General features: G+C 42.0%; 1 protein-coding gene across 2 annotated transcripts in view; it reads left to right on the forward strand.

Moving 5' to 3' along the window:
• Window positions 1-25,473, forward strand: part of PTPRA (protein tyrosine phosphatase receptor type A) — a 111,220-nt gene that overhangs the window by 52,130 nt on the left and 33,617 nt on the right. Inside the window, exons 3-5 of one of the 2 annotated variants that reach the window (XM_040981734.1) lie at window positions 9,255-9,333; window positions 9,814-10,155; window positions 17,318-17,344. In XM_040981734.1, coding sequence (XP_040837668.1) covers window positions 9,255-9,333; window positions 9,814-10,155; window positions 17,318-17,344 — 448 coding nt within the window. The remainder of the gene's footprint in view (window positions 1-9,254; window positions 9,334-9,813; window positions 10,156-17,317; window positions 17,345-25,473) is intronic. The other variant, XM_040981735.1, reaches the window with a different exon arrangement.

Here is a 25,473-nt window from a genome sequence, read left to right on the forward strand (position 1 = left end):
AGATTCTGATGAAGATTAACTAGGCTCAGGGTTATATAATGTCTTTTAGGAGGAGCCTGGCACGTAGCAAGCAACCAAACGCTGTAGTTACAGAAAGTTTTTGTTCTGAGTACTAATAATATACAGGTATTGCTGATTGAGTGAACAGTTAGCTGACCTGATGCCTTTTCCCTAGGTCAGGAAGCCTGAACACCTGGAGGAGCAAGCCTAAGACAGGGCTGAATGTGTGCAACCTGTCCTGGGTTTTGCACACTCCTAGGAGACAGGCTCAGTAAGGTGTGAACATACATTTATCTGGAATTTTGGGAAAATTCCGGAAGTGAATTTATTGAAAATCAAGATGAGTACTCGTGGGAACTAAATATATGAACATCAGTGCTTGATTAACCTGAGCATATATATATATATTTTTTTTTTCTGAACACATATTTTTAAAAACCACTTCTCCTTTAGTTAGAAATCTGTAAAATGGAAGCAGTTAACAGTTAGTTTTAGTTTGTACCATGGAGGCTAGCTGTTTCTTCATTAGTCTCTAGACCTTTAAAGCAGGAGTGGAGAATCTGTTCTGCCCAGGGCCATCTGGGATTTATAACATCATTTGCAGGCCATGGTTTTCAACTCACCCTGCTAGACATTTATTGAATGTTGAATTTTACCTGTGGTTGCTCTGACAAGACTAGATCAGATGATTGTGGCCTTATATGGTCAGCAAGCCAGACCTCTCTGGAAAGTTTAAAGGATCAGATAATGATAAGTCAGATAATCCTGAATTTGAATTCCAGCTGCACAATTTACCAGATATGTAACCATCACCCAACTTGTTATCTGCAAAATGAGAACACCTCCTTTGAATAGTTGCTGTTGAGATTTCACTGGAAGAAGATGCACAAGTATGGCAGTAACTAAAGCCAGCATCTTGGTCATGTTGTACCAATAATAACAGAAGTGAGATTAACTTTGAGTTGGATACCTTAATGGAAGCTGTCACAGTCCAAATCTGGAAACTGGAGTCTGTGTAAGCTAGTCGTGCTAGTGGTGATTTCATAATGTAGATCCTTTAGCACTCTTCTCTTGAGTAAATGTGACCAGAGCACCCTCATCAATTCCTTTCCTCAACTAGCACGTCATAATGTGAGTTGACCTTACTCCTTGTGAGCATCTGTATCAGGATTGAGATTGGTTGTGTTTATTAGAAAATGAAGTAGGTTGTTTCCTCAAATATACAAAAAATGAAGATGAACAGGACTCAGTTTGACAGTGTCATCAGAAACCTAGTCTCTAGCCTCTGTTCTGCTATCTTCAAGGTCATCTGGTATCCAGAATGGCTGCTGGGGCCCTAATTGTCATTCCCAAAATTCCAGATTACAGGAAGGAAAAATACCTTCCTGGAACTTCAAAATATGCTTTACTTTCCGGCTCCTTGGTTAGGATGTACTGACCTGTTTACCCCTAGCAGAGGAATGAGCCTGGTCTCCTTAGGAGGCAGTTCTCCTCTCCTTGCCCTGAAGGGAGAGGGGCGTGGCACTCTTAGAGCTTCGCAGTCCCTTGACAGCAGCTGCCTGTGTCTGGACAGGTCGTGTTACTCTTGGACCAGAAGCTAAAGGAGCTTTTAACAGGTATGTGTGTACCTGTGAACAGTTCCTTTAACTTGGGCGCAGTATACATATTGCAGATAACTTAACTCTGAAATGCATGTGAACAGGTGTAATCGATTTTTCATCGACAGCCAAGGTTTCTATAGAGATATTATGTTGTGGGGACAAGGAGTCATGACTAGACAGACTCAGACCTCCAGCTGGACTTATTGCAGGCTTCCTGTCTTCCCATATGTGAGGAGACACAAATGAGCAGAAAAATGGGATTAAGTAAGAGGAATGGTGTCTGCTTACACATGAGTGCGGGCCAGGTTAAGGTCGTTCTCTTTATAGGGTGAGGAGTGTGGTTCAGGACCAGACCTGATGAATGTGTAAAGGAGGCAGGGTTTGAGGTAGAGCTGCAGTGCTCATGGTGGTTCCCAGAAAGGTGCCCTGGTGTCAGTGAAGTTTAGATGCATGGACAAGGAGTGAGTGTGCCAAATTTTCAGTCATCTTGAGTCAGCATAGAATGAGGTGCACTTTGGGTGGCGCACACAGCTGGGGTGTTGATGGTCCCTAATGCAGTGTCCTTCACTGCCAACTCACCACTTTACCCTGCCCCACCCCAAGTGATGCTTGCTAGGAGGTATATACTGACACCACTGTCAGTGGCATGTGGTTGGTGAGGATTTGAGATGAGGGGGCGGATGTGACCAGCCAGCCAGCAGCGGATGTTGTCCACCGTCTGTGTCCCTTCTGTGTCCCTTGAATCTGCTAGTCTGATTTTGACTGTAAGAACATTTAGGGAATGTCCTCGTGCCTTCTCTATCAGGAACCTTGCTCTTTATCGCAGAGCTTTTAAGTATTGCTAATGGCATCTTGGTTTTTGTCATTTAAATGATAAACTCTGTTCTCTGAGCACTCTCATTAAAATGTGAAAGAAATGACTTTTAAAAAATAAGAGATGCTTTTGTAATGAAATAAAGATTATATATTGGCCCGCTGTCTGGGTGTGGTGGAATAGGAGAGAACAAAATGCGCCCCCATTGTGTCCCGTCTGTCCGGGAGCTGCCGACTCCATGACTCATCGCCCAGAGCCTCCCTCCTCAGCTGCTCACTACGCTCCGTCAACGAAACATCATGATTCACAGGGGCGTTTCGAAAAATAAACGACTATAAACTTGAATTTTTTGCCATTCTTTTGGCTTTCCCGGAATATATAATTCTATCTTTACTTTCAGGCCACTGTTGCCTAATGGAAAATGATGTATAGAATAGGGAAGGAAACAATACGTAATCAACTCTTAACAAAGGCAAACAAGACTTAAATAACTGTGGTACAGCTGAATATGCGGCTACGGAAAATGTTAGCAGAAATACAGGCTACAGACAGCATCTATAATATCCTGCTTAACGCTTTTTTTGTGTGGCATGCTGGTGTAGTACAGGAAATTCAATAAAATATAGGAGGAAGTGTTTAGTACTCCCTTGTGAAATGGGACTAACGGTGGGAAATGAGACATGTTTTCCTGGGAGTTTGTTTGTTTGTTCACTTATTTTAATAAGTATGCCTGATTTTAATGTATCTTGCATTTAATTATGGGAGAGGAGAAACAGTGACTTTTTTTCATAACAAATAATGTTCTAAGAAGTGACTTTGAGGCAGGTTAGCAGCATCGTAACAGAGTAGATTGAGCCTCCATTGCAGGGCCAGCATCCCATATAGGCATGGGTTCTAGTCCTGGCTACTCCACTTACAATCCAGCTCTGTACTTATGGCCTTGTAGAGCATGGCCCAGGTACTCGGGCCCCTGCACGCATGCCCCTCCCTCTCACTCACTCTGTATTTCAAGTAAATATGTCTTTTAATTATTTTTAAAATCACATTACAAGATTCCTTTCACAGTAGTGACATAAAATGGGATTGTGTAAGACAAAGAGCAATACTTTGAGGAAAATAGAACCTTTAATAAGTAAAGACAATACTGCAATATAAAATTCAGTAACTTAGAGCCTGGTGCAATAGCCTAGTGGCTAAAGTATTTGCCTTGCATGAGCTAGGATCCCATATGGGCACTGGTTCTAATCCCGGCTGCCCCACTTCCCATCCTGCTCCCTGCTTGTGGCCTAGGAACGCAGTCAAGGACGGCCCCAAAGCCTTGGGACCCTGCACCCACATGGGAGACCCAGAGGAGGCTCTTGCTCCTGCATTCAGATTGGTTTAGCCTTGGCTATTGCAGGCACTTGGGAAGCCTTTCTTAAAAAAATAACCAATCAGTCAAAAAGTACTTGAGTATAATATTCAATAACATGGGGACCAGTGTGGTAATGTAGTGGATAAATCCTAACCTTGCAATTGCTGGGATCCCATATGGGTGCCAGTTCATATCCCGGTTGCTCCACTTCCCATCCAGCTCCCTGCATGTGGCTTGGGAAAGCAGTAGAGGATTGCCTCAAATCTTGATACCCTGCACCTGTGTGGGAGACCTGGCAGAGGCTCCTGGCTTTGGCTCAGCTCAGCTCTGGCTCTTTCAGACATTTGGGGAGTGAAGCAGTGAATGGAAGATATTTACATGTCTCCTTCACTTTTAAATCTGACCTGCCTTTCCAGTAAAAATAAATAAATCCTTAGGGAAAAAAATGATTCAATAACTTGGGGTTGTCATGTTCCAGCTTCTCTGCTTCTCATCCAGCTCCCTGATTGTGGCCTGGGAAAGCACAGCGAAGGTTAAGCTAAAACGGTGGTACCCTGCACTGGCATGGGAGGCCAGAAAGAGGCTCTTGGCTCCTGCTTGGGTCAACTTCTCTGTATCTCTGTATCTTTCTCTCTGTATCTCCCTCTGTCTATAGATCAGCCTTTCTAATAAAATAAATATGTCTTTTTAAAAACTGAATGTTTGGGCCTGGTGCACTAGCCTAGCAGCTAAAGTCCTTGCCTTGCACATGCTGGAATCCCATATGGGCTTCAGAAGCCAGGAGGCAAGATCTTCCTCCAGGTTCCCCATGCAGGTACTGGGCCCTAAGGCCATGAGCCATGCTCCACTGGTTTCCTAGGCCTCAGACAGGGAGCTGGATGGAAAGTGCAGCATCTGCAACACAACCATTGCCCATACAGGATCCCGGTGTGCAAGGCAAGGATCTAGCCACTAGGCTATCATACTAGATTCTTATATCGGTTCTTAATACAAGTCTTTCTCTACACATGCTTTTGGTTCCTCTCAGGTAAATTTATTCTCACGTAATTAACCTGAATAACAAAGCAGGTGTACATTTAGCTTTGACAGTAGTTGCCAAAGAGATGTTTTTAATGAATTTAAACAACCCCCATAGTGGCTGTTTAATAATCACCCCAGTATTAGGATGTATGCACAGGATCCCAGCATCGTGCAGATGGCATTCTGGCTGGCCTATGTTCCTCTGGAAGTTCATAGTACTATTTTCTGAGTTCCAGCCTTTTGACTATCTGCATAAAAACAAGGCCTTTGGGCCCAGCATGATGGCCTAGTGGCTAAATCCTCACCTTGAATGCACTGGGATCCCATATGGGCACCAATTCTAGTCCTGGCAACCTCGTTTCCCATCCAGCTCCCTGCTTGTGGCCTGGGAAAGCGGTCGAGGACGGCCCAAAGCCTTGGGACCCTGCACCCACGTGGGAGACCTGGACAAAGTTTCTGGCTCCTGGCTTCAGATCAGTGCAGCTCTGGCTATTGTGGTCACTTGAGGAGTGAATCATCGGATGGAAGATCTCCCTCTGTCTCTCCTCCTCTCTGTATATCTGACTTTGCAATAAAAAAAAAATCCACAATGTTTCTATCACTTTGAGTCACTATTTCTGCCTCAGTGGAACTCTGAATACAACCTCTCTGTATTTCCCTGGTCAGCTTTTGTACCAATTCTGCATAACAGTGATGTCAAGTTTCCCCACTCCTTCAGCTGTCCCCCCATCCCCACACCCTTGGCTGTTGGGCTCGCTCAGACTTCCAAGAAAAGAAAAGCCAATGGACTGTACCATTCTGACAGCCAGTTCCATATCCAGAACTATCCTCCTTTTGTACAATTTCTCCTAAGAATCTCTGTCCCTTGGAATCTGGCCTTGTTGATATCCTGCCACCATCCCCAGCTTTAACTGCAGTATTTAAGCACTATTAAAAATTTCTCAGAAAACTTTCTTTGCATGCACATCAGTCATCATTCTACTCTGCTCATAGCCAAACTTCTAGAAAGAGTTGTCTCTATGGCAATCTGGTTTCTTCTTCCACCATTTCACTTAAACAGCTATCTCTGCACTAAACCATGACCTCTTTTTAAATATCTGCAACTTATTCACAAAGATTCACCATGCTGGGCCCCTGTTTTATTTTCTTAAGCAGCATTTGGCAATACTACAAGGCTGCCAGTTCTGGATTGGATTTTTTCCTATGTTGGCATACCAGCAAACATAGTTAGGTTAACACCAATGTCTCTTGGTTTTATAGAGAGAAAAATGAAGACAGAGCACAGATAATTAGAACAAAGGAAATTAGAGAGGAGTTGAAGGGACTGGAGAACTGGATGAGGTTAGAAAACAGGTGTAGCTGGTATCACAGAAGACCTGCAAGCATAGAATGTTTGTTGGGGAGAGGGTGGGTTCATTGTGATAGTTTTTCTGGGCGATGACAACCTGGAGTGCAGCCATTGATTGTTGTGGGTGATCTGAGTAGGGTGGAGGTGAATGAGCAAGTCAGGGAGCTGAAAGGCTGGCTGATCCAGATGTGGCTTGTGTCATCTGTGAAGTCAGCCAGGGGAATGTCAGGCCTTGGAAAGAGGAAGAGAACTGAAGCCACGGGTGGTTTTCACTGCCAGAAAGTCCCAGAGAGCCTTCGGGAGCAGGAGTCATCAGAGCAGGTGCCGGGAGAAGTGGTTCTGCTTGTGGTGTCCTACAGGAGTGAGAAGGATTTCTACCCTGTTTCCTGCCAGGGAGCTCTGGGATACTCTTGGGACCTTTGGAACAGACTTAGACCAGAGAAAAGGAGTGAGAACAGGTGTGGTTGCAGATGAGTTGCAGGGGAGGGGGTTGTCAGGAAGTCAAACTAGCTTGCTTGAGGGTTTTGATCTGAGCAGAAGGGGGGACTTCACTGTGGTTTTCCTGGCTGTACCCTGTGGCTGGTGACATGGATGTGAGAGCTCTTCTCCGCACCTAAAATCCTCTCCATCTTTCATCACTGTGTGTGCCTTCTGTTTGCATTCTCTCACTTCATGTATACCATTTTGCACATTATGTTTTTGTCTGAGTTTTACTTTCTATTTTTATGTTGTGTAATGAAACCTGCTTTTTTAACTTTCATTGATTTTTATTTGTAAATACGTGCTACTTATTTTAAAATGTAGAAAGAAGACTGGTAGTATGTATTTATTTTAGTATTTCTAAAATCTAGAAAGAAGGGCTGGCAATGTTGCAACACTGGCTTCTCATATCTGTGTACCAGCTCAAGTCCTGCTGCTCCATTACCCATCTAGCTCTGTGATAACTTGCCTTGGAAGGCAGCAGAAGGTGGTTCCTTCGCTTGGGTCTCTGCCACTCACATAGCAGACTCCAGTGGAATTCTGGGTTCCTGGCTTCAGCCTGGACCAGTCCCAGCTATTGTGGCCATTTGGTGAGTGAACCAGCAAATAGAGGTTTCTCTCTCTCTTAGGTCTCCCTCTGCCTTCCTTGCCCTTTTCGTTTCTTTTTCTCTCTCTCTTTCTCTCTCGCACTATAATTTAAATAAATAAAAATAAATTTAAATTAATTTTTAAAGATGTGGTTTTTTTGTTGGGGAAAGGCATATTTACAGAGAAGGAGAGACAGAGCAAAAGATCCTCCATCTGCTGGTTCATTTCTCAATGGCCAGAGCTGAGCCAATATGAAGCCAGGAGCCTTTTCTGGGTTTCCCCTGTGGGTGTAAGGTCCCAAGGCTTTGGGCCATCCTCTACTGCTTTCCCAAGTCACAAGCAAAGAGTTGGGTGGGAAATGGAGCAGCTGGTGCAAGAACTGTTGCTCATATGCCATAAACGGAGCAGGATCCTGGCACTTGCAGGTGGGGAATTAGCCTGTTGAGCCGTTGCACCAGTCCCAATTCCTTACTCTTGTGGAGAGAATTGTGTACACTTCCAGTTTGGGGTTATGGTCAGTTGTGAGTTAGGTTGGATTCTGTCAGTTCTGCTCAGTATTAATTCACTATCCATATTTTTCACAGGCTTACTATAAAAGTCTAAAAGTCCTTGGTTTAATGATCTCTGCTTAGGCAGAATAGAGAATTGGTCCCATCTAAGGAAGCTGTACCTGAGGAAGGGCACCTGTGAAACCCATCACGCTGCTCAGCATCACTGTGCTACCCATGGCAAAATGCTGGTATATATATGAGCCACCTGTGTATCTCTCTCTCCCTACCCTCTGCTTCCCAGAGATTTTCATGTGCCCCTTGGGGAGGCTTGTCCTGCTTACTCTGGAGAAAGACTTTGGTACTGAGTTACTTCTAGATTGTGAGTCTCGTGAAAATTAAGCTTGTGAGCTTATGCTTGCCTATTGTTTCTCCAGTATCCTGCTCAGTTTAGGGCACAGAAATATGAGTGGGTGAGTGAGCCACTGTTACTGGCAAACTCTGTCCTCTCATGCAGCTTGGTGTAGGGTAAAAGTTGTAGTGTATTTAGTGTCGTCAGCCTGCCTTCTCCATACCTCCTGCTATGAAGACTGCAAAGCTGCACATACAGTGAGCTGGGGAGTTTGAACAGAAATACCACCTGACTCTCCCCAGAGCTGCAATCTGGCACATGGATTTTTTGTGAAGTTTTTCAGGTAATTGTAAAGTACAGCCAAGGCTGAGAATCATGGTTTTAAGAGTATGTTCTTATAGACTTTTTTTTTTTTAATATTTATTTACCGATTTGAGAAGTACAGAGGCAGAGAAAGCTCCCTTGCAAATGCCCGTTAATTACTGGGCCTGGGCCAAGGCTAAAGCTGGGAGCCAGAAACCCAATCCAGGCGTCCTTCATTGTGGCAGAAACCCAGCTACTTCCGCTCTCACTGTTGCCTCCCAGAGTCTGCGTCAGTGGGAAGCTGGAATCAAGAACTGAAAGTCGAGCATGATACCAGTATCACCTGATGCGTTCTGCTGGCATTTTAACTACTACACCACCAAATACCAATTTCGAGATCTATTATTACTTGTATAGAATTCTGTTAATGTTGAACTCCGGGAAATGTGTGTGACAGGATCCCTCCCAAAAAAACATTGGTTCAGTACCTACATTTTAGTAACACCTGGGAAGGTTTTACCCAAAGTACTCTTGGTGAATTGTTCATAGGAACTTCAAGAGCTGGCATTGTAGTCCACAGGTTAAGCCACAGCTTGCAATGCCAGCATCCCTTATCAGCGAACCAGTTGCACTCCTGGGTGCTAAGGCTGTTTTGCTTCATTCCAGCACCCTGATAATGCACCTGGGAAAGCAGCAGAAGATGGCTCACATACTTGAGTTCCTGCTCTCCATGTGGGAGGCCAGGAGGGAGCCTTAGTTTGGCCCAGACCAGCCATTTCAGTCACTTGAAGATGAACCTAATGTATGAAAGATTTCTCCCTCCCTTTGTCACTCTGCCAGTCAAATAAATGAATCTTTCTTAAAATTAATATAGTACCTCATCTAGCATGTTTGTTTATTTTTCAGGTCAGCATGGGTTCCTGGTTCGTTCTAGTTCTGCTTGGCAGTGGTCTGATTCATGTCAGTGCCCACAATGCTACCACAGGTAAACTGTCCTATCATAAGGCCAATAGTGGGAATAGAATTTTGTTTTCACAAAATTTAATGATAGGAATTTGACTAATACATTTTTTTTAAAGAATAGTGGGATTTTACTCAAGTGATAGTAAAGTATGTATTTTTAGAAACCTTTGAATTGTATTTTATGCTCAGTGTTATTTTACATTACTGTATACTATTTTAAATAAAGAAATTATGTGGGTTTCCTGCCAAGTAAAATAAATTGCTTCTGTTTCAAACTTTGTTAACTCTGATCAACTAAGAGGTCTGTTTCCTCCTTCCTTCATTGTTAGTCTTTGGAGAAGTGAGAAGGGCCTGGCATTGGATAAAAAATGTACAAGAAGTTGAGGGAGACAGTCTTTGGTGTCCGCATCTTTAAATAGTTTGTCAAGATTTACTGACTTGTGTCTCTTGTTTTTTAAGCTTCATGTTTGTATAATATTGCCTTATTGTTTGGTTTTTGTAGTTTCACCTTCCATAGGAATTACGAGATCAATTCAATCATCAACAGCAGAATCAGTTAAAGAAGAGAACAAAACTTCAAATCCAACATCTTCAGTAACTTCTTTTTCTGTGGCACCAACATTCAGCTTGAATCTAACTCTGGGACCCGTCTATGTAACCACCGTCAATTCTTCAGAGTCAGACAATGGGACCACCAGAACAGCAAGCACCAGTTCTGTAGGCACGACCAGTTCGCCAAATGGAACGTTGCTTCCAGACACCCCGTTTGCAGATGCCCGCACCGAGCCCTGGGAGGCGAATTCCAGCACCGCAGCAACCACTGCCGAGACCTTCCCTCCTTCAGGTCAGCACACGGTCTGTTTGCTCTGCCTTTTGTTCCAGTTTATCCATCCTTTATTCTCTTTGTCTCTTATGGCCATATTCTCAGAAGTAACAAAGCAATGAAACAGATAGAAGAGATTCTTAGAACTTTCTGATTAACCTAGAATTAAGAAGAAAGGAAAGGGGCTGGACTTGTGACATAGCAAGCTAGGCTGCCACCTGCAATGCCAGCATCCCGTATCAGGGAGCTGAGTTTGAGTTCCAGCTGCTCCACTCCCAGGAAGGTGGAGAAGGAAGGTAGGCGGAGGAAGGACCAGTTATTGGGCTCTTGCCACTCACATAGGAGACTAGATGTAGTTCTAAGCTCCTGGCTTTCCGCCTGATCCAGCATCTTGCCATTGTGGCCATTTGGGGAGTAACTGGCAGATGGAAAGATTCTCTCTCTCATTCTGTAAGTCTTCCTCTCAAATAAATAAAAAGTATTGAAGGAAGGAAGGAAGGGAGGTTGGGAGGCAAGCAGGCTGGCAGACTGATTTGGAGAAACAGGTCGCAATACCTTTATTTTGTTCAGGGCCTTAGCCCAGCCCTCTTATCTCCTTGAGTCAGTCACTGGACTGAAGTATAAGTGATCCAAGGATAGAATCAGAGACCTGGATCTGAAACAGGTATTGAAGGAAAAGTTCTGACCTCTGAATCTCATGTTCCTTGTCTGTAACAGAAAATTAGAGGTTCCTTCTAAGGGCTTCTCCAAAGAGTAAAGAAGTGACCATTCTCCAATTGCCGTGCAAATGATACTCCCATTCTAGCAAAAATCAGTGTTTACTTTTCCGTGATCCTATCCCCTTGACTGAAGTTTCTTCTTAAATTCCACTAAGTGGGATTAACGTGAGGGTCAAAAGATGGGGGAAGGAACTCACTCTGAAACTCCTTGCTGCATTGCAACTCATTTGGTTCCCACGGATGGCAGTGCTAGCTATGCTTTACAAGTCAGACTCTGTGCTCGCCTGCTTCTCTGCCACCAGAGCGATTTAGCATTTGCAGTTAAGAACGCAGTCTGCAGAGCCTCCTTACCTGCTTGAATCCCAGCACTGCCATGAATTAGCCATGTGACCAGCTTCATCAGTCTGCACCTCAGTTTCTTCATCCGTGAAACAGCAGTGAATGAAAGTATTAGTTTTCACTTTACAGAGGAGCTATGAGATTAAGCAAGTTACTGTGACTAAAGCACGTACATATGGTCCCCACGTAAGATAAGCACTATTTTTAAGAGTTGACTCTTAGTATATTTTTTTAATTTGGAAAATCAGATATACAAAGAGTAGGAAAGACAAAGGGGAAGATCTTCCATCCAATGATTCACTCCCCAAGCAGCCACAACGGCTGGAGCTGAGCCAATCCGAAGCCAGGTGCCAGTAGCTTCTTCCGGGTCTCCCACACGGGTGCAGGGTACCAAGGCTTTGGGCTGTCCTCAGCTGCTTTCCCAGGCCACAGGCAAGTAGCTAGATGGGCAGCAGGTCAGTCAGGATTAGAACCAGCAACCGTATGAGATCCCAGCGCATTCAAGGCGAGAACTTTAACCGCTATACTATCGTGCCAGACCCAAGTATTGTTTTATTGTTTTCAAGTACTGATCTGACAATCCCCACTAAAATTTATGGGATACTTAGAATGTGTAAGACATCCTACTATTTTGGGTGGGATAGAGGAATGCAGACAAATGGTGTTTGATATGTGCTTATGATTTCAAGTTGATATCAGCTCTAGCATAGTACCACACCTAGCACATTGCAAAAAGTTCTATAGAATAATTCTGTGAGGTAAGTTGTATATTATATTTTTTAATGTATTTTTTTTTAAAGATTTATATATTTTTATTGGAAAGGCAGATATACAGAGAGGAGAGACAGAGACAAAGATCTTCCATCAGCTGGTTCATTTACCAAGCAGCCACAACAGCTGAGCTGATCCAGAGCCAGGAGCTTCTCCTGGGTCTCCCGTGTGGGTACAGGATCCCAAGGCTTTGGGCTATCCTCTACTGCTTTCCCAGGCCACAAGCAGGTTGCCGAAAGGGAAGCAAAGCAGCTGGAATATGAACCAGCATCCATAAGGGATCCCGACACATGCAAGGCAGACTCTAACCACTAGGCTACCATGCACTCTATATTACCTTTAGCAGGTGAAGAATTTTGATGAAACTGTCATTTATGGAGTGCTTTCCAAAGTGCAGGTCATGACCAATTCATAAAATCAGTTTAGTGAGTATCACTAATGTGTTTTGTTTTAAACGATCTTACTACATTTCTGTTCCTTCATATTACATATGTAATTTTGAACCCTTTGCTTTTCATACACAACGGAATTTTGTGTTCATTTTAAAAAATATCTTATTTATGTATTTGAAAGTTGGAGTTGCAGAGTGGAAGAGGGAGAGATAGAGATCTTCATCCAGTGGTTTACTCCCCAGATGGCCACCGTGGCCATGGCTGAACCAGTCCAAGCCAAAAGCCGGGAGCTTTTCCAAGTCTCCCATGTGGAATAGCAGTCCAAACAGTGGGATCAGATGCTGCTTTTTCCAGGGCTATTAGCATGGAGCTGGATTGGAGGAGGAGTGCTGGGACATGAACTGGCACACAAGAGATATCAGGCTTTGCAGATGTCAGTTTACCTCCTATACCACAACACTAGCCCTTGTGTGTGCAATTTGAGTAACCTCCTACAATGCGTGTCTTGCTGTGGGTTATGTCCATTGCTTTGGAAGGAAAAGTGGAATAATTTGTGCACTGCTTAGAGAATACATGGAAAAAGTAAAACTAACCCCTGCCTGCCTGACTGCACAGCCCACATTTGTACTGTGCATGAGGTAATGATGGACAGGTGTCCTCTTTGAACAGATTCTTATTTAAGACTATAGATGTTAATATTTTCTCAAGATTTCCAGTTTGGCAAGTAAGAAGTTAGGCTACTTCTCATTTTATGATCTTTCCACAATGCTAGTAAGGAACTTAGTTTCTCATTAACTGCTATACACCCAAATGATGCCATAGCTAAGAATCCAGTGCATTCCTGTCAGAGCAAACGTGAGACTGCGTTTATTGACAGCTTGTATTAGAGATCAACAAAACAGAGGAACTGTTGTCACACATGGGATTTCTGTCTCAAATCCCACATCCCACTAATCATTACCAGCTTCCCAGTTCTCCTGAAATCATTGTATAATAATTTTTGCTTAAATCAGAATTTGATATTTTACATTATTATGACTGTGAGATACTGCATATGAATAGCTACACATTTGGTGAGTTTTCTTCCTTTGTTGTGCATTTCCTGTGATATTAATAGTTTCCTGTTTTATGTTTCTATTTTCTGTTATTTCTTGCTAGCCATTTCCCTCATTTTCCAGAATATAATTGCACAGAAAGCTGTCAATACAGTTTTCTACAAAGTCAGACCTCTTAGCTCATCTGTTAGTTCAGTTACCCTGAAGAATTCCCCCGAGCCTGCCATCATCCTGTGCTAGTCTAGACTTGATCTCTAGGACTGCTCCACAGGTGTCCGCCTGGGTGCTGTCACCTGGACGTTTGGCTGTTTGCTGGCTTTCAGGTTGTTGCCTTTGGAGCCTTCTCTCAGAATTTGGTGGAGCACATCCTCCACCAGCTTCTGGAGGGAGGACTGTGTGGGAGGCAGATTGCCTGAGGTCTCACACGTCTAAAAATATCTTGAAGGTTGTGTGTAGAACTGAGGAAATCTTTTTCCCCCAGAATTTTTTCAAATATTGTCCTAACTCCTGATTGTCAGACTTGGAGGATTCCACTGCAACCCTGATTCCTAAGCCTTTGTGTACTTTTTAGAATCTTCTCTTTATCATTAATACTAACTGGAAATTTCATGGGAATGTGTCTTGATGTCGGTCTTTCTTGTCTGTGTTTTGGCTACTTGATAGGCTCTTGAAGCTGTGGTCCTTCACTTGTGAAAATGTTCTTATATTTGGAATTTTCATCCCTATCCCATTTTCTCTAACCTTTTCTGAAACTCTAACCACTTGTATGTTGGACATATCATGAATTAATGATTTCTTTAATGTTGACCTTTGAGTCTCATATTTTTAAAGTTTCTTTGTTTGAAAAGCAGAGTTACAAAGGAAGAGGCAGAAAGACATCTTCCATTCCTTTCTCCTTTTAAAATACCAAAAACATATCGATTCTTTTTCCTTCCTCTTCTATTTAGACTACAAATTGCAAATATAGTGTGCTCACTTCTCCCTATCACTCCTATCATACTTGTGCTGTATTTCAGTAAAGAGCAGCTTTATTGTGTGGGGATGCTCTAACGGATTTATCTGGTCAGCCCTGTAGTGGGTGTGAAGGATGTCTTCAGAGTTTTCTTATAAACAGAATGTCATTTCAAACACATTTGAGAATGGTATTAGGACAAATTATTTTAAATACACATTTATAAGTTGATGGATGTTGACAAGTTTCCCTCTTTACAGAAGCATATTCCTATTAGTGATGTCAAACACCTGTCTTTCTACCCTTTCTTCAGTACAGTTTATCATCAAACATTTGGATCTCTACCAATATGTAGTAAAAAAAAAAAAAATCTCAGTGTAGCTTTAATTTGCATTTCTTTGAATGAGGCTGAACAGCTTTTCATATTTTGAAAATCTGTTTTCATGAACACCGTTGATACTCTTTCCCCATTACAAGGATATCAGATTTTTGTGATTCATTTTCCTTTTATGATTCCTTTCTTGTATTTGTGTATATATATATTTGTAAATCTATGATCCATCCAATTCATTCCAATTGAAAGTGTGATCTATGGATCCATTTTTCTCCAGATGGCTATCTTGTTGTCCTGGCTCCACTTAGTGAACCATCAATGTCTTCTAATTTGAAATCCTACCTTTATTATGTATTAAAATTTTTATACATTTAGCATCTCACATGTTATTTGAGTATTTAGAGGCATTCTTGTTGTTTTCTGTTGATATTCTTCTCTGTCTACAAAACTGTTATAGGAGCTTCATAAAATAATATCCAGTAAGGCAAGTCATCCTTTGGTAATCTTAAGTTTGCTATTGCTCTTTGATTATTTTTCTTAACATTCGAATCAATTTGTCTAGCTGGATAAAATAGTTTTATTGTTCTTATTACACATATGAACAGAGTTGAAAGACATCTTTAAAATATTGTCCTCTTTCCCAAGAAGGTTTGTATTCCAAATGTTACCCTGGTTTTTTTTGGTAATTTTCTGTTGTATTTTTGTTCGTGTAAGTGGAGTATTCCAATACACCTAACCAGCTGCTGCTGGGAATATGAAGCCTATTGGATTTTTAACATGTAGTTTCTACTAACTGTCTTAGCAAGTTGTGTTAGTGCTTGAGGCACTAACTGATAAATTCAACAGTTATCACAAGCCATCAGATCATTTCATCTGCAAATATCCTCCAGATCTTTAGACTTTATTCTTTCTTCTATTTAATTGCATTGGTGAATAACTTCAGAGCACATTTAGGCAACAGTCTTATCTTCTACCTAACTCAAAGCAGGATGCATTGAGGGGGATTCCATTATTCATGGTGTTAACTTAAAAAACATGCTTGTCATAAGATATGTCAATTTATACTATTCTAATGAGAATTTATTTCTAAAGTGAGTATTAAATGTTACCAGTTTCCTGTTCAGCAAAATCTGTGAGATTCAAAATCTCTCTTGATCTGTTGTAATGATTTGAACTGTGTACATTCTCCAAGCGTGTTGATGTTAAAGCATTCTTTTTAATGAGCTGTTGCCATCTGCATATTATTTTATTTTGGATTTTTTTCATTGACATTCACAATTATTTCTAATTGAGAATGGTCTGTGTTTTTCCTTTGTGATGTTTTTGGTAAGTTTTAATTGTGACTGTTACACTGTGCTTCATGGAAAGAATTTATAAATTAACAGCTTGTACCTTATTCATAGTTTCAGATTTATTTGAATGAATTTGAAGCAAAGTTATCTTTTATTATTGGTTGATTTACTGCATAGCTATGAATAATTTTTATTCAACATTTTTTTCATATTTTTGGTCAACTGGCCATTTTGTTTCACAGTTTATTGCTTTATCTTGCAAAAAGCCCTACTAGTGTACATTTATTAATTCTGGTTTTTATTTTCCTGTATCATTGATTTCATTTTCTTCTTTTTCTTTCAGCCTTCTTTAGATTTATTTCGTGCTATTTCTGTCTTCTTGAACTAAAACTTAATTTTGTATACTTCATTGTCTATAGTTAACTAGCATATTTAACATCATGAATTTTCCATAAGCATGACTCTGATCATGTCCTATATATGTTACCCTGTAGGTAGCTGTGTTGGTTAGAGTGAATTCAGCCACTGAAACATTGGAGAGTTCATTTCCTAAAATATGGGGCTGAAAGTTTCCCACACTGCCGTACTTCATACTACATTGGTTGAAATGCATTACATGAATACACCCCACACAAAGGAGTTTCAGATATGTACTCTTTCACTAGACAGCTTTGTGCTCCACTGAAACGGGATCTATCGAAGACGAGCAGAGTGAGTGCAGAGTGGGGGAGAGCTTGACAGGTTCTACCATACTAGTGTTTGATCATTGCTGTTTTTAAGATTATTTTTCTATCTTGATTCTAATTTTAATTTTCACATGTTTTCTGCATTAGTTTCTAATTGTACTGTGCAATGATAAAAGAATATTGTATTGGTTATTTTATTGCAGATTTATAAGATTGTGTCAATATTCCACAGTTCTTTGAAAACAGATACCCCTGTTAGTTTATAGAGTGTGGTAAACATCAATTAGGTTTAATTACCTCTTGTTATTTCAGTGTTTTATATACTGATTTAGCTTTGCCCTTTGTGTTTTAATGATCCAAAAGATGTAAAGTCTTCTAACATATATTTTCATTACTCTTTACATTCTTACCCTTTTTGTAAGTACTGATGCTATATAGCTTATATGCTTAGAGTGAGACCTGACCACAGACTAAAATGCTGTGAGTGTGTTGCTTCCTGGTTGTGGGAGGATGCCTCATTCTAGCTCCAGCATTCTGAGGGAAAGTGTCTGTATTCCTGGAGTTTGTTTTGTTTTGCCTGAATCGAATGGTAATGTTTTTCTTTAACCTGAGTGAATGTTTCTGTTTTTCGCTTATTACACAGGTAATTCCGACTCGAACGACAGAAGAGGTGAGCCACTCACCTTGTGTCGGTTGTCTTTTATATAGAGTACAGTGCCATCCATGTGTCTCTGCTTAGTCTGTGGTGTCCTGTGCATCTGTGGCTATGTCGTTTGTTTCCTTTCCCTTAAGTTGTTTTCATATTGATTTCCTTGAGAAGAATAGTATGTAGTCAGTGTGATTTTGAATGTAGATTATAGGTTCCAGCAACTTTTAGCAAGTAGTAAGCTATATATTTAATTAACTTATTTGAAATGTAGAGGGAGAGACAGACGGACGTAGATTTCCCATCCTCTGGTTCACTCCCAAGTGGCCTACAATAGTTGGAACTGTGCCAGGCTACAGCCAGAAGTCAAGAACTCATTCCAGGTCTCCCACATGGAGACTGCCAACAACTGAACTGCTTGAGTTGTCACCTGCTGCTTCTCAGGGAGCACATTAGCACAAGAGCAGAGGTGGGACTGGAATGTGTCTGAAATGGAATGTAGACTACCATTTGGTGATACTATAATTTTATACATTGTAGTTAATTTCTGGGTTCTAGGTGCCCATATGGGATGCTGACACTGCAGGTCAAGCATTAGCCTGCTGCACCATTGTACCTTTCCTGTATCATGTGTATTTACATATTTGTATAACCATCCCTTTTCAGAACTTTGTATCATCTTGAAGTCAAACTTAAAAAAAATATTAAAGAATAGGGCCCAACATGGTAGCCTAGTGGCTAAAGTTCTCACCTTACAAGCACCAGGATCTTGTATGGACACCGGTTCATGTGCTAGAGGCTTCACTTCCCATCCGGCTCCCAGCTTGTGGCCTGGGAAAGCAGTGGAGGACAGCCCAAAGCCTTGGGACCCTGCACTCATGTGGGATACCCAGAAGAAGCTCCTGGCTCCTTGCTTCAGATCAGCTCAACTCCAGCCATTGTGGCCACTTGCAGAGTGAATCATCTTCCTCTCTGTCTCTCCTCTGTGTATCTGACTTTGCTATAAAAATAAATAAACCTTTTAAAAACATATATTAAGTAATAACTTTCCATTTGCTCCTTCTCCCACCTCTCAAAAACTTCTGCTTTTTGCCCTATGAGTTTGTGAAATCTAGGTACCTCATTTTAGTGGTATCACACATACAGAGTTTTTCTAATTTTTTTAAGCTTCATTTATTTTTGCTTGAAAGGCAGATTTACAGAAAGAAGGAGAGACAGAAAAATCTTCCACCCGCTGGCTCACTCCCCAGATGGCTGCAACATCCAGAGATGAACAAATCCTAAACCAGGAGCCTCTCTGGTCTCCCATGCATGTGCAGGGTCCCAAGCAATTGGGCCCTCTACTGCTTCCCCAGGCCACAAGTAGGGAACTGGATCAGAAGTTGAGCAGCTGGGACTCGAACCGGTCTCCATAAGGGATGCTGGCACTTGAGGGTGGAGGATTAGCATGTTGAGTTAGAGCACTGACCCCTTCCCTCCTTTTATAAAGTGTTTTTGCTAATGTGGCTCAGGGTGATTTGAGTAAGGTGTGGGAACACATTAAACTCAACCTGGCATTATCTCCTCCATGCATCAGAGTTGGTAATGACTGCTCCTCAGTTGTTACCGGGAGAAATAAACTCTAGACAGAGATCTGCACGCAGCAAGCTTAGAGAAGAAGCATTTTCTCCCTGTAGCCCCTGTGAGACTGTGAGTGGTAGCAAGGCTGTAGTGGGTTCCAGGCAGTCAGATCATAGGCATCAGAGGCTCATAACCCTGAAAGCTACGGAGCTGGAGTCACTGAGCAAGTACAACCTTTGCCCTGGACCAGTCTGCTGTCTTAAGCCAAGAGCAATTCTGAAGAAAGATGTGGCTAGTGTTAGCCACTAAGCATCTGAACAGTAGAGAGAATGGTTCCTTGTTCAGAAGAGGAATTGGTGATTGTTGACTGCAGTTCCCAGGAAGTCTGAACAAGATAATATTCCATACTGCTATTCATAAATAAAGGATTTTCCCATCTAGGAAAATATTGCTGATTAGTTTTGAAATGTGAGGGTGCTTCTAAAAGGGTGGAATTGGGCTTGTCACTGTAGCCTAGTGACTGAACCCCTCACCTTGCATGCACCAGGATCCCACATAGGCGCCAGTTCATCTCCTGAATGCGCCACTTCCCATGCAGCTCCCTGCTTGTGGCGTGGGAAAGCAGTCAAGAACGGCCCAAAGCCTTGGGACCCTGCACCCATGTGGAGCCCTGGAGGAAGCTCTTGGTTCTTGGCTTCTTATGAGCTCAGCTCTGGCCATTGCAGCCACTAAGGGGTGAATTATCAGATGGAAGGTCTTTCTCTTTGTCTCTCCTCTCTATAAATATGACTTACCAATAAAAATAAATAAATATTTTTTAAAGGGATGGAATTAAAAAATAAACTTATTTTGGTGTAAAATTTTTGGAAATCCATTTATGTTGAGGGGTGTTCTTCAAAAAGTTCATGGGAAGTGCGTATTATGAAATAACTTGTGTAAATTTTACAACTTAAATGGTTGCTACTGGGCCAAGAGGTTCGTCCAGGTCTCCACAAGAGTATAGGCCCAAGCACTTGGACCATCTCCCAGGAACATTAGCAGGGAGCTGGATCAGAAGTGGAACAGCCCATATGGGATGTCAGTATCACAGTTGGTATCTTAGCCTGTTATGCCGCATTGCAGTCCCCCTCCACAAATTTTTCTAATTAGTCTCATATTTATTAAACCTGGGAAATGACTGGATTATTTGGAGAGTGTAATGTTTAAAAATGTTGACTCTGGAGCCAGACAGTGTGAGTAGGCAACCTAACCCTGCCATTTACCAAATGAGTGGGAAGCTATATAGCATTCCTATGGTTTATCTCACTGTCTGAAAAATAGGAAGCAAACTTTCACTCATAGGGTTGTTGTGTGGAATGAAGTGATGCATATACAGTGTGGAGGACAGCACAGAGCAGTTGCTCAGCAAGTGTTAGCTGTCACCTTCACCATCCCACCAGCCCCTCCTGTTACCATTGCTGGAGAGTGCAAGCACAAGGAGGCCAGGCACTCACAGGCCTCCTGGTCTCTGTGTGCAGCTCCAGGGACCGTCCTCTTGTACCACACCACCGTAGCCACAGACACCAGCTCATTTTCTGCCCTTCACCTTTTGAACAACATCCTGAACAAACCCCTGGCATGGGTCATTATACTATAACCACTTGGTTATTTCTTCTTGTTGTTGTTGTTGATTGCAATGAGCTGTTCACATGAAGACCTTATCACTGATGTTTGGTAAATAACAAGAACACAAGATAAAACCAGTTATCCCCATGCTATTCTAACCATAAGTAATCATTTCTGTAATTGCTATTTAAAGACCAGAAATAGTGTATTAATATTTAAAGAAAGGAATTTATGAGCTAGTGTTCTGGAACCACTCAGGGCAAGTCATCTGCTAAATGCCAGAGGATCTTAAAGTTTCTGTTCACACTTTGTGTCATCTGGATATGCTTTCCCAACTTTTATCCATGTCAATATTTGGCTAGAGTTGAAGTCTAGACAGAGTTGGCATTCTTGTTTAAAGTTGTATTTTTAGATCATAGTGGGTGGCATTGTTGTAAGCTCCATTTGTGCTGATTTTTCCCAACTCTTTAATGATGTATTCATCATTCATTCAGTACCTGATGATGCTCAGGATGCCAAAAGGAAAAATAATACTTCCTGTCTTAAGGAGGAGACACATAACCAGGAAGCAAAGTGCACCCCAGGTACATGCTGTTGGATGCCCCACAAAAGTGTTGAGAGAAAGCAGAAGACATACTGTGCCCAAGGAGAAAGAAGAGGACACAGAAATAAGCACTGGCAGTTTGGGTGAACATGAGGGCACACAATATAACAACAGACATACTAGGGCAAAAGCAAAGGCATGAAAGAGCAAGTCATGTGTTCGAAAAACTGCATTTAGATACCTATTGTTGGAAAGGGGTGGTGACAAATAGGCATCCATCATCCAAGACCACCATTTACTGTTTTGAAATGCCTGCTCCCTGTCTGAATCTGGAAAGTGAAATTATTAGAATGGGAGTTGGGGGAAAAGTGGATGGGTAACATTGAATAGGTCAGTGTACCTGCCTCACACTCACTGCATCAGCAAGTCTAGCTTCCCAGAGGACCCTAGCCAGGACAATTCTAAACAGGTGATACACCTGTACAGTCTGGGAGGAGCTCTAGGAAGATGACTTGATCCTCAGTTTTTCTCCAAGTCTAACATTTGATCAATGGAACTGTCAAGTTATCTCCTGTTGACTATATAAATCTGAGTCTCCTTCCTTCACGGCAACCTGAGGACATCTTTGCTACCTGCATTGTCTTCTGGCTGTATTAAAAACAAGGATGTGGAGTAAGCCTTTGGCACACCAGCTAAATTGCCAGTAGTGGGTATCCAGATTTGAGACCTAGCACCACTGTCCATTCTAGCTTTCTGCTACTATACACCCTGGAAGATTCAGGTGATTGGATCTTTGCCACTTGTGTGGCAAACCTGTATTGAGTTTCCAGCTTCTGTCCTTGACCTGGCTCAGCCGAGCCAGCTAATAGAAAGTCTGCCTTTCCAATAAATAAATAACCACTGGTGTGATGGAATTGGTGTTTGGCACAGTGGCTGAGCCATCAGTTGGGACACCACCATCCCATTTTGGAATTCTTCATTGAGCTCTTTACTCTGTTCCTGATTCCAGCTTGTTATTGATGCTGGTGGCTTACATGGTAAGACCGGGATTGAGTTCCTGGCCCCCAGGTATTTCTGAAGAGTTATTTTATTGTGTTACTTAGGTTCCCAAGGTTACAATTGTTCTTGGTATTTGTGAGTTTTGCCCAGAGCATTAAGTTGCCTAGAATGTGCTGACAGTTGAGTTTCTCTTCAGGAGTATCCTAAACTAGTATCATAAACACCACTCACATTTTCTTGTTCTTACGGCCCAATCAGCAAATGGTCGATGGACCTGGCAGCTACATGCGCACAACAGACACACACCAGGAAGAATTCCCTACCCCAAATGCTGTTGGTGTGAGGTTGAGAAACCATGATGTAGATGAAAAAAAAAATACACAATTGGCGTATAGTGGCATTTGTTTCCTATCATACTGAAAAATATTGCAAATATACTTGCAGCTCACACTTTGTAAAAGAAGTCTTCATCACTCTCTATGACAAACCCTGCACTCTGGAAAGAGCAGTGTTTTTCTAGCTAAGTAATAATGGAAAACCACAGCTGGTCACTTAGCCTGTGGGTTTACTGACCCAGGTGGCAGGCCCTCCTTGCTTTAACACTTTCCTGGTATCCCAAGTCCCATTTTGAATCCCCAGTCCAAGTTAACTCTGAGCTTGAGGTATTCCCTCACCCAGACTGGTAAACTAGAAGTAGCCAGGACTAGAACCATGTCCATATAGGATGCTGGCACTATGGGTGGAGAATTAGCAAGCAAAGCCACTGTATTAGCCCCTGGAACTAACTTCTCAGCTGGAAGGTTTTTGATTCCTGTTGATCCCTTTCAAAGAAGCTGATTCCCGTGTGTTTTGTCCCCATCAGAAATCACTACGAGGTTGTGGTCTACATGTGTCATCTTTTGTTGTCTTCCAGATATGCTATAGATGCATTGTAATTTTTATATTCTGTTTTGATTTGGGGGGAGGAAGACATAAATGTATGGGCTCAGCTCACTGTTTGGATACATGTCTTTCTAATTATCTCCTTGTATAACTGGTACACAGCCATCTGTGATTGGGATTTAACAAATTGCCAAAAAATGTGTTATTCATTCAACATAATCCAGTATTTGTATAGTGCCTGCTACGTGTGAGAACCTTACTGAGTTTTAGGTGCACAATGAAAAGCAAAACAGATCTGTACTCCTTTTCCTTGGGGCATTTTTGTTATAAAGTAGGGACATTCATTAATCAAATACAATCAAATAAAGGCATACTTCCAAAGTATGAATGGTGTTACCAAGGGAACTTAGAGTATTCTAGGAAAATAATAAAGAAAATAAAACCAGTATTCACTGAGTGCATAACATGTGCCAAGAACTTTACAGAATTGATCTTATTTAATCCCTAGAATAACTCATTTTAGAGATGAGGAAACTAGGATCCTAACTTAGCATTAAGAAGTCATAAAAGCCTGCTCTTGGAAAAGTGACAATGGGTATGTAGGGATTGGCCAAGCAAAGAGTGGAAGAAGGGGTGGGATTCAGAGGAATGACTTGCGCAGAGGCTAAGCATGGGTAAACGCCCCACAGGATACTCCAACACTTGCTTCCTTTGAAACCGAGAGGAGGGGTAGCAAATGGGCAGAGAGAGGTCTGACCAAGCAGTGCAAACGTGGGAATGGCTGGCATATTATTTTCCTTAGGCATCTATCTAATCGCATCAACCAGATAGAATTGTAGAAAAGAATGCCAAAGACAGAGCCTTGAGGAGTTCCCACAGTGTGAGATTTGGTGTCAGATGAGAAACAGGTAGCCAGGGAAACAGCTAGAGCGGCCAAGAGATAGATAGTCAGAAGGGTGCTTTGTTGTGGAAAGCAAGAGCAGAAAATGTTTTAAAACGGAAGGAATAAACAAACCAGTTTGAATCTTCGTTTTCAGAGGAAAGCCACACAGAGTATGTTGAAAAATTACCGTCAACAAGAAGCATAATGTAACATTTTCCATGTTTTAAAAGCCAAACTCTCCTCCCTGCGCATCCCTCCAGTTGCTGATGCATTTCTCTGTGCCCCATTTTGGTAAAAATCCTCAGAGGAATTGTGTCATTACTTTCTCCTCTGTAACTTCGTTTCATTCCGTTTAGGTTTTCTCACCCCACCTCTCGCTGAAACCACTCTTGAAAAAGTCACTGATAGCTGCCATCTTTACAAATCCAGTTTCACCTTTGTTTTCATCTTAACTTGATCAGTGTTTGAGTTGAAATACTCTCTCCTGGTAAAGCTGCTCTTGATTTCCATGATATTCTAGATTACCTCCCACTTCGTGCATACACAGTATGTAGTGTTTCCCATCGCATGCAGAGCCAGATCCATTCTTAGTATCATAACCTATTGAAAGCCTGAATGTCGTGAATCTTGCCACATCTTGGACCACACTGGACTTTGTGTGAGTTCTTGAATCCTCCAAGGGCCATGTGCTTGCTATTCCCTGTGACTAGAAAGCTATGTACCTGGGTATTTGCATGGGTCAGCCTCTTTACATTGTTTAGAGCCCTGCCTACGTATGGCAGAGATCTTCCCAAACTATGCTGTTACTGCTCCTCATCCAGCCACATTTTATCTCCTTTACCTTGCTTTTCTTCTTCACAACACTATTCCTACCTGAAGTTAAGTGTCTGCTTGGTTTATGAAGGTGTCCTCCTCCTTCCTGCAGAATATACTGACTGACTTGCTTAATCACTTCTCTGTTCCCAGTGTCTGGAATAATGCCTGACACACAGTTTCTGGCCCTTAAATATTTTTTCAAATGAATACTGTTAAAAGGCTGAATCAATTCAGATGAGAATGGAAATGTTTTCACTGGATTTGGCAGTATGCCATTTGTAAGTGTCTTTGCTGAGTGCCTTAAATGGATCATTGAGGGTGAGAGAGCAAATAGATTAAGGAGAATGGGAGGTGCAGAAGTAGAGCAAACAGGCTAGACAACAGGTTGAAGTTAGCTGAGAAGTGAGACATGAGGCTGGTAGTAGCTAGAGGTCAGTAAGATCCAGAAGGCAAATCTTGGAGGTGACAGTAAGGATGTAGTCCAGGGGCCCAGGTGTCAAGACTGACCTTGAGATGGGAGGGGCATGTCCTCTGTGGCAAGTGAAAAAACAGGAAGATAGTTATAAACTCCAACTGGCTGTGTGTACTTCATAGCAGGGGGTGTGAATAGAGGATGAGTCCGTGTCTACTCTGCTGCTGAGAAGCGGAGCTGGTACTGGGTGGGAGGGGAGCCAGGCCCTGTCGAATGGAGAGAAGATTTGCTGTGTCTCCAGGCCATATTTTTCTGTACCTGGGGTCTTGACATTGGTGACAGAGAAAGGAGAATGTGGGATGTGATAGAAAGGAGCAACCAGCGGTTTTTAATACCTAGTGCCTTAAGGATCTAATAATACCTACTTGTTTTAATCAGAAATTATCATCTCT

This window comes from Ochotona curzoniae, unplaced genomic scaffold (assembly GCF_017591425.1).
Source record: "Ochotona curzoniae isolate NIBS_2020 unplaced genomic scaffold, NIBS_Ocur_1.0 contig_3520, whole genome shotgun sequence".
Classification (NCBI taxonomy): Eukaryota; Metazoa; Chordata; class Mammalia; order Lagomorpha; family Ochotonidae; genus Ochotona; species Ochotona curzoniae.